This window comes from Strix aluco, chromosome 15, assembly GCF_031877795.1.
Source record: "Strix aluco isolate bStrAlu1 chromosome 15, bStrAlu1.hap1, whole genome shotgun sequence".
Taxonomy (NCBI): domain Eukaryota; kingdom Metazoa; phylum Chordata; class Aves; order Strigiformes; family Strigidae; genus Strix; species Strix aluco.
Window position 1 is genome coordinate 13,038,865 of NC_133945.1, and position 10,116 is coordinate 13,048,980.

General features: G+C 41.0%; 1 protein-coding gene across 1 annotated transcript in view; it reads right to left on the reverse strand.

The window, feature by feature from the left end:
- Window positions 1-8,751, reverse strand: part of OTOA (otoancorin) — a 42,050-nt gene extending 33,299 nt beyond the window's left edge. Inside the window, exons 1-9 of the mRNA XM_074840779.1 lie at window positions 8,631-8,751; window positions 5,508-5,588; window positions 5,133-5,161; window positions 5,011-5,041; window positions 4,891-4,918; window positions 3,881-3,968; window positions 2,291-2,422; window positions 667-899; window positions 353-456 (exon numbers count right to left, since the gene is read on the reverse strand). Of these exons, the coding sequence (XP_074696880.1) occupies window positions 353-456; window positions 667-899; window positions 2,291-2,422; window positions 3,881-3,968; window positions 4,891-4,918; window positions 5,011-5,041; window positions 5,133-5,161; window positions 5,508-5,586 (724 nt within the window). The 5' untranslated portion in view covers window positions 5,587-5,588; window positions 8,631-8,751. The remainder of the gene's footprint in view (window positions 1-352; window positions 457-666; window positions 900-2,290; window positions 2,423-3,880; window positions 3,969-4,890; window positions 4,919-5,010; window positions 5,042-5,132; window positions 5,162-5,507; window positions 5,589-8,630) is intronic.
- Window positions 8,752-10,116: the final 1,365 nt, after the last annotated feature.

Consider the following 10,116-nt stretch of genomic DNA (forward strand, 5'->3'; position numbering starts at 1 on the left):
GAGACGGATCTGTTTTTCTAGTCTGAATAGGAGTTCAGAAGTGAACAAGACACCTGTGCGGAGTTCCTGACAACTGTATCCTATTTAAGTCTTAGAAAAAGGACTTGAGTATTGAGACTTTGTGTATAGCTCTGTGCAGAAGAGGTGAAGAACAAACATCTTTGGAGAACTATTTGCCATGAATAACAAATATATTACGTTTACTGTATTCTGGAGCAAAGCTATTCAAGACAGCTACTCTTAAACGGACCTGTGCTAAATTTGGGAAACAATTCAATACAATGTATAGGCCTTTTGCTGACTGTTTTTCTCTTATGATAAGCAAAAAGAAAATACTTTGTATATAACATACCACTCCTGTTATAGGATGTTTGTAGAATCTGCTTCATCCAGCCATACAGAGCTCTCTGTGTATTTGCTGAGGTTCTGTCATAGAGGTCCTTGAATACTGTTGATCTAAGTGATACAAGGGCGTATTAGTTCACTAATTAGTTAACTATTTTTTTTTTTAAATGACACACATGGACAAATGTTTTTAGAAACAGCAACACATAAGCAGAAAGCTATATCCGGAAAATAGACTGAGACCAACCTCTTTTTAAAAGTGTATATATAGTCAGCAAATGCTACGTAGTATTAATTGTGTCTGGAAAATAAATGGCTTACAAGTTTCTGAAAGCATCCTCCTGCAGAACATTTGGGAGGCTCCCAATGATGTCAGGTTGGAGATAGTTCACTGCCGAATGCAAAACCTGGCTTAGGATATCCACACAGTCCAAAGCACTCAAAGCCAGAAAGCATTTATCCAGTGTTATAAGGAACAAGGTCCTGTTTACTCCCGGGCTTTGAAAAAGTATCTCTCTAGTCTTGTCCCAGTCAATAATAATATTTCCCATTTCCTGCAAGCAACAATGGGTTAAAAGAACATATCTTTAATTAATTCACTATATTGTTCATTTTGAGGCCTGGCAGAAAGCACTCTACAAACAATATGGTGCAAAATACTGTCTGGTTGCATTACTTCAGATAACTCCTTTTGGCATTGGCCAGAGACCAGCTTGAGTCTTCTGACAAAATCAAAATGAAAACCAGAAGAGTAATCCAAATGGCTGAAGTTACAGGGCACGCTCTCAAGAACAACTTAGTTACTTGGAAAATGAAAGGATATCGGAATTGAACGGGTATTAATTCATAGATAATTTAATATGTAGAATATCTCTATTCTATTAATATGAGAACATCTCTAGAACAGATCTTTTCCCATGCAGTATTTCTTGCACCCATTACTACAAACATCTCCCCCAGAAGATGGGGCAACATCAAAGAACGAAGTCGAGGGAATAAAGTCACCCTGGTTGGGGACAGATTATTAGGTTGCTCCATCTCATAAACTGACATGTCTGGGACAGACAGTTCAGAGCTGATAGTCCTGGGCCTCGTGATTTGTTCATGCCGTATTATTTTTAAGAAGATGAAATTTACTGTTTATTGAAAGGGCTTATGCTCTACTGCTCTGGCTCCCAGTGCGTGCTGCACACCTATTCTGTATGCTCTGGCAGCAGGAGCTGTTTGAATAGCAGATTACACAGTGTTTGTTCTGGACACTCACCTCCTGTGTCTGGGGAAACACTCTCCCTTTCTCCTGGATTAATCTCCACCCCCTCAGCGATAGCCATGCTGGAGGCCCTTCCTCCCGGCAGGGAAGATGCCGAGTGCTTTCATACATCAGGCTACGATCCCACCCTGCAGAGATCCTCTCTGCAGGGGGAAACCTCCCTGCGTGGCACTTGCTGACTTTGAGTGAGACTTTTAAGATGGATCACACAGGGAACACACCACAAAGGCAAGTAAATTATGTTATGCTGCCTCCCTGCCAAATTGCCTAACAATTTGCTTGCACACTCCCATAAGTAATTAACAAGCTAACTAACTTCACCTTCTTTAGTCATCTTGGCTCTCTTTCTAGCCACTGAAGAGAAACAGATACTCCCTGAGAACAACTGGTCCTACCTACCTCAGATACTTGCGTAGGAAGGTAAGTCATTCTCTGGAGATGCGTTTCTCTCCACTGATTACAGAGAAAATCTAGATGACTGACTTGTCACCAAACTTTTAGACAACAAGATTTAAATGAAGGAAGTCCAACCTAAGGAAAAAGGCTCCTGGAATCTAATCCAAACCAGATAAATAACTGCATGGCGTGCACTGCGAGACCCACAGTCTGGCCCTTTCCCATTTATCTAACCCACTGACAGCAGCTTTTCTTTTTCACAAGTGCAAAGTGACTTACAATATGGTGCTTTCTGCTGTTGAAGAGATATTTCATTGCAGTTTGGAACTGCTGCTGATCAAGCTGTTGAAATTCGGATAGTAGTTGCCTAGGCTGGTATAAAAGGTTCTGCAGGTAACTTTTTATGGACACCTGAAGTATAGAAGAATATGTGTAATATACATAAAACTCCTACTATTGTACTGGGGCATTTTTTACTCCCTGAAAATCTCTGCTTAAGGAGAGGTAAGTGCTTAGCTCCTGTCTGTGTTGTCAACGACTAGAATAACTGTACTCAACAAAAACTGTAAACAAAAAAAAAAAATCTAAATGTAATCCTGAAAGACAATATTTTTTAAATCCTATTCTTGGCTTCATCAGTGAGTCCTCTCCAGTGAGTCATTTAACAAAAATGCCCCAGTTTCTCACTTCATAAAACAAGAGTAATAATGCTTTTCTGCTTCACACAGCAGAGCTGTGAAAATGAACCTTTTAAAGAGCTCAAAAAAATCAGGTTCTGCGTACATATTATTATTACTTAAAAAAGGGAAGGAAACATGCAATTAGATGGGAGGAAAAGTGTACCAGGTCATAAGGCAAAAATACTTTCTCACATCAAACTGCATTACCAGTTAACAATCTCATGCCTGTTTTGAAAATCTAAGGGGAATTATAACATCGGAACAGAAAGCACAGTAAGGCTCATTAGCACCAGACTGGAGTAAAATCTCTTCTAATTCCTGACAGAATTATTTCAGAATTGGTTTGGAATTTGAGTTGAAACTGTTCTTTGCTGTCCTTGCTTAGCTTGCATTGCCACCAACAAATATTAACATAGTTAGGTCCTTGTTGTCTAGGGGGTTCAGGCCAGATTACAGCCTTAAACTGTTAATAAATCTGATCAAACGGGAAGGGGCAGTGTTAGTCTCCTGTAGGTTTGGATGAGCTGTGACAGTGAAACGGAGCTTGGGAAAAGGTTTGAGCGCTGTGGAGCTGCATGGCCATGGGCTTTTGGGAATGCCTGAGGCTCAAAGATTGCACATTTGACACTTTCCTTTTCCAGAGCGTGTGTAGGGAGGAGGGAGGGGGTCAGGTTTTGATTAGCAGACTACAGTTCTACTTAAACCATGTCCTAACCAATTGTAATAACCAGGGATAAAGACCAATTACTTTTTCCTATGTCAAGAGTTCAGAGGAGCCTTAAAAGGTCGACACATTTTGTAGGATGCTCTGGAGCCTCTCATTCCATCAGAAGGAGTGCAAACTACAGCTGTGGTCAAAATCTGGGAAAACCCTGCCATTTTGTGGAGAAATACACATACTGATGTGTATACACTCAATTCAGAAACAGTCACTGAGCCTGCAAACTCCTAATTTCTGCTTTCCATCAGAGAAGAAGCAAAAAGATCTTTCTTATTATTTCTGCCTTGCATTCTGCTGCAATCTGAAAAAGACGAACGAAAAAAAATATTCCTAGTTCCTATTTATCTGCCACACTGTAGATCTGTTAGTTATCTCTATTATTGACAACCTAGTTCTGGCTACAGAGATAGGCTGCTTTTTTCATTCCTTTTTAAATAAGAATTTTCATGCATTTTAAATGGCACAAACCTGTAGGCTGCTAAGAGTAAACATAACTTCCTGGGCATGAAAATATGCCATGACTTTTGTAAGCATATCTGCTGTCCAGACATTAGAACTGTAACAGAAAACAGGACCAAAAATGCCAGTAAAATAATATAACATGTAAAATAGCAGATTACAAAACAAGAATAAGAAAAGCAAACACTGTTACTAACACCATAATGACATGAGTATTCAGCTTTTTGGCCTAACAAGACTAACAGCTAACCTATTTAATGCAATGAAAATGTGTGGTTCAATGAGGAATGGAATTAATTAGTTATGGGGTTTTTAATCTAACTCCACAACCACCCAAAATAATCTCAATTTTCCAACATGTTGCCATTAGTACCACCTCCAGGCATGAGACAAGCTGTGCTGTGGCTAGTCTGGAGCTATAGGTGTGCTTCCTGGCACCCCGTTATGCCTGTTCTGACCTGCTTGTAGAAAGAAAGTACAGTGACTAATGGCTACTGCCTTTCCTTCAGCAGAGTCATTAATTTCAGTGTGTCTTCTCTACACAGCCATTGATTTTCTCAAAATATGTAGGAGTGAAATTGCCTTTGAGGCTTATATTGCTCTTTCAAATTTAGCCAGAATTAGCAAATAATTCAAAAGTCACCAAGAGCCAGAGGAAGTGGGATGGATGGGGAATGGAGTAGGACTGAAAGAAGAAGATGGACAGAAAGCTGGAACTGCATCTAATTTCCTTAAGAAGCCCCTCTGAAACATATAAACAAAGTTAATTATCCAAACTTTTGCAAACTGTAGCAGGTATTTATTCTCAGCCTCATTCTGTGCCTGGTTTTGGCTTTATCATGAAAACCAGCTTTTTCCTTGTTAAGAGGAAATACTCCTCACAGGAGATCTAAATCAAAGTAATCGCATGTGCCAATTTCATTCTACCCATAATGTTCCAGTTTCTGTGGAAATGAAACAGATCATATCTGAAGTGCAAGGTAAAACCAAAAATCAAGATGGTGAGAGTAATACATTACCTCTGAAAATGAAGTATATCAAGGATGGCTACACATGAAAAATGAACATAAAAAGTTATGGTGAGATACTGAGTTTTAATTCCTTTTAGAAGCATAAGTGGGAACAATTTTGTACATTACCATTCAGATATTTCCCAGTTATTACTTCCTCCTAAGGAAAAAATGATAAATATATGTAATAAATTATTATTTTTAGATTCTAGTATAAAATGTTAGTAGAGAGATCAAATAAAAATACTAACCACAGCTTTGTGTAATAATGGAGGCAAATCTGTAAAAGATTATCCTGTTACTAAAAGCTGATTTAATGTTTTACCATTCAACTGTGTTATACAAAAATACATGTATTATATGCAGTGAAACTACATATACACATATAATTTATTTATAAGCATTTAATGCAGTTTTGATTAAATGTATCTACAGAAAAACAGTGAAAATAAAACGCTATTAAATAATAAGCAATCTTGGTTAAATTCTTTGCTGGCATAGCTCCATGAAGTCAAGAGAGCAGAGAATATGGTCCTAGTTACTAACCAGTACTGCATCTATTTTACTACACATAGCTTCTTCCATCCACACAAAATACATCCCTCATGCAGGAGTTCTGGTCTTACCTTCAGCATTCTGACTGTGTACAATCTCAGCATGATTCACTGATATCAATAAGAAACATATCTTCAAAAGTCTGGACATTTCTTCTAGTGTTTATTAGAATCAGAAGATATTTGGATTGAAAAGGAAAATAAAAAGAAGAGGGTCAAAAGGCCATATTCACCCAAAACTTCCATAGCTATAAATCAAAGACAGCCTAAGCTAGAGAGTACAGATAGAGATCAGAATGATCTAAAAGTGCTTGCTCCCAAGTTTTTAATTTAGATATTTTTCCAGGATAGAGATATATTTTACGCAAATACAAGTCTGTCAAGTGTGCATGTGCAGCCAGATTTATTCCCCTTAGTTCCCTTTTACCAAGTAGCTCTTTTAATTTTCTTCCTAGTAGTACTGTTTATTTACTAAGTCACATTCCACCTAAATATGACTTAAACACATTTTTGTTAAAGCAAACAAACAAATCCTTTTAAACTCAGATAACACAGAAAAGAAATAGAGGGAGTGAAAAAGGAAATAGTAAAGAAGCTCCAAACAAACCCCAAGCTTTTTCTAGCTCGTTAAGTTGCCTGCGTGATTACTGCGGACTAGGTCTGGGACCATCCATTTGCTGACCTCTGAACTCAAACAGTGGGAGGGCCTGGCCCTCTCGCTTGCCCCATGTCAGTGCAGGGTGCTGCATGCAGGGAGGGTGATGGAGTGCTCCCCTCCCCTGCTGCTGTCACTCTGCAAAAAGGGAGAAAATGTCCTTCTGCCCTTCTGAAGCACAGGGAAAGCGACACATTTGGGAATCGGAGTTCAAGACCCTGCCACTTCATTTAGATGGATCAAAGCTCTAGTCTTGGTACTCATGTGAAGTGTACCATCAATTTTTCACAATCAGATAGGACATAGTTTCTATGGAAATATCTGTTTTAGTAGCTCTTGCTATCCCTGCTGCTCTGTGCTATGCAGCATGAAGATCACTGAAGGATAAATTAGCTGGAAGGGCAGTAATGGGATACCCGGAGCTTTTCACCAGGGTGTCACTCATTCTCATCAGAAAAGACTGACAGTCTCACAGTTGTCCTCTGTGAAATTAATTTGTTGCTTTTGGTCTAGCTCCTGAAGGACAAGGATACACATTGCAATAATGCAACAGGAAGGAAAAGAAGCAGAAACGGAGCAGGTCTTGCTCACACAGGTGTTTCTGCAGCCACTTCCCCACTGCAGCCCTAAGGACCATGAGCTGCTTTAATCCACATTGCATGAAGTTTAAGGCAGAGAGGATTTTCTATGTCTGCACCCTCAGCCTGGCCCTCTGCCCAGCCATGAGAGTCACCATCCCCACAGGTAAAAGAATTAATTAATCTGAGATATTAGATGATGCCCTGCTCTACAGATTGCAGTTTATTACACTGGGATTAGTCCCTGATTTTAACAAATGACATGGAGGGCCTCATTAGCCAACTTCTCTCTGGCCCTGAGATGACTTTGTCAGGCTTTCTCTCCCCTTCCTTCATTTCAAGTGCAGCCACACTTAATTTCTGCATTTCTTTTTGCTGCTGAATTTGGATCCATTATTTTTTTATTTATTTATTTAAAGTTCTCTGCCATGGCTTGAGTTACAGATCTGAACATTTGATAAATACGAACGCCTTTTTCAGATTGTTTAATCTCATGTATCAGCAAGGTACTCTTTTATGAAAACGTCTTTCAACAGCCTCTAGCAATACTTCAGTCTATTGCAAATACTTAACTCCAGTCTTGAAACAGGAGTGACACAAACTGACGGATGATAAAAAATTTAAACATTAGACTTTAGGAAGCTATTGCCTCTGTCCTGTTCTTGCACGCACTGAAACCCTTTTCAGCAATTCTTTTGGGACTGCCACAGTACATGTCTCTCATTCAGACATATCTGGTTTCCTAGACAATGAACTTTCTTGTGTTTGTTTCTGCCTTTGCCCTATTAATTTTGCAGTAAGGTTTGATTACTCTGCATAGTTTAAATCATGCTACCAATGTCAATCCTGATTTGTTTATTCCAGCTCATTCACTTTGATTGGGGAGTGTATTTTAATTAAAACATGCTAAATTAATATATAAGGAGATTAAATGCTAAGGAAAGTGCTTTTTTATCCTGACTAACTCCAGCGGACAATTAGCAGGTGCAGAAAAAGTCTGCTGGGAAATAGCCCTGCCCGGTAAGAGAATCTGCAGGATGAAATAGTTCCTTTTGTCTATGAAACTAATCTGTGTGCAGAAATTCACTGCAGCTTTTAGACAATCCCAAATCACCCTGTGGAGATCTCTTGCAGATCCCATCCAGCATTTCCTGAGATCGTTCCTTGCACCACGGCAACACATACTGTGACCAGATCTCCGAGATGTCACCCTTGCAGGACGCTGGTTATGAGCAGCTCCCAGATTGCTGTCTCCTCTTGCTCCCTAAACAGCCACTCTTCCATGTAAAGAAATCCTAGACATTTTATCACTCACTCCAATGCAGCCGCTGCCTTATCTGAAGCTTGATAACCAGAAAGCTAACCTCATGATCAGGAGTCTTGCTGATAAGCCCTTGCACCGCCAGTGCCCACCCTCCCCCTTGCAGCCAGGCTCTCAGCACCTCTGAAAAAAAGCTCCGTATGCAGTGAGGGAACCCTCAAGGGGTTCAGGTTGGAAAGGGAGAGAGGGAAGTAAGGAGAGGGCAGAAGAGAAGGAAGAGATGGTGGGTTCTTGGGGAGAGCCAGGACCCCACGGCACTTTACCCGCCTCCGCTGTGTGCGTCTCCTTCCCCGCACTCCCAGTGCAATGAGCTGGGCGGCTCCAGCCAGGGACCCCGAGAGCGGGGGCAGGGACTGGGGCCAGCACCGCCTCGCAGCCTCAGGCGTCTGCAGCAGCACCCAGCCTTCCGCCGGAGGGGAGGGGAAAAGTCTCCTCTGCTGGGGGCTCAGAGGGTGAGGGACTCCCAGAGCAGGTGGAAGAAGATGCTTCCCCTCCCGAGGTGAAGGGAGCGCCATGAGCTGCGTGGGGGAAACACACCGGGCCAGGCCGGTGGTGCCCAGCGCCCTGCTCCCCCCAGCTGCCCACCCCAGCTCGGGCAGGTGGCCCTGGGCTCCTCGGAGCAGAATACGCACAGACTGTACCTGGGATCCCCTGGCAAAAGGGGGCTGTGGTTTCTGTGAGACGAAGTTGTTCCAACTTTGTGTGGAAAATTTCCGACTAAATCATGCCCTTGCACGGCATCTTTTTCCTGCGATGCAACACATCCAGTGCCACCTTGACAGAACAGATAGTTTAGTTACTCTCCAGGGCAACACACTGCACATTAGTGAGAACACTGACACGAGACAGGAACAGCGGAGGGACGAGGCAGGTTCCCCAAGGCCAGGAGTAATGAATTTGGACACTGGACTTGCAATAAACACTTGTCGCCTTGGATGACAACTTAAAAGTATTTCAGGCAATTTAGTCAACTACTGGACTCAACTTTCTTTACACAGGGCTGTGTGAGCTGGCATTAACTGCACACAAATGCACTCTCAAGGTCTGGAAAGAGAACTCCGTTCCTTCCCTGACCCAACAAGTCATGCTGTGCCCCTGCCTTTGCAAGGAATTCCCATTTTAGAAGTACAGTTCTAGGTACAGTCCCTCAGGGCTACTCTGTACGTTCAACAGGACTAAGGTTTTTGACCCTGTTGAACATGGTCCCCTAGAATTTAAGCTTACTCTGTTCATAGCTTTTCCCTGTTATTGCTCATGCTTTAACTAGTGTCTTAATTTCCCATCTCAAGTGTAAGAATACTTGTTTACATAGAGGGAACAAAATAGGAAGTCATTAGGAAAAACCCACTATTATTTACATTGCACCTTCTGTGCCAAAACTTCTCAAAGCAATTACAAACTGAAGTCCTAAGTGACAAGACTAGAAGATAAGAGAGACAAAAATGCAGTCTCTTGTGTGATTTTTAACCTGTGGGATTAAAACACTTAAGTAACTTTGAAGAAGTTTGTCTTAATACATATTTGCTACATGAAACTAAATTCATTACACATTAAGAAACATATTTTCCTACTACTAAATGAGTACAAATGAAGGTAACAAAACAAAAATGAATGGATTCACTCCAAAGCATACATAGCTCATTTTTCCAACAGACAAATCTGATTGTACTCTGACAAAATTCAACAGCACATGCTGAAATGAGAATACTACTGAGCCTGAATTACTGTTGAAAAAACCCACCAGAAAAACCCTTCACCCCATACTACAGAATACTTACTATTTCACAAAGATTTCTCAGTTGAGAATAAAAGGCGATTAAATTAGCAAGAGAAATCACTAACCATCAGGCAAAGGAAGTCGAAGGTAAGCTTAAAAAGACATGCTGAAGCATCCTACCTGGTGTAAGATCACCCATCGTTAAAAAAAAGACAAAAAAACCCACAACACACAACTTTTTTAGACTTCAAAAGCAAAAGATAAGTCAGCTCTTACTTTACTTACCAGCTGATACACAAGCTGAGGTTTCTCTGCTCTCTCACAACACTTACATCCCAAGCAGCGCAAGACATACGCCTGCCAGTTCTGTACTACTTATGATGCCGCTTGTTGTTTTAAAGGAAGGTTAT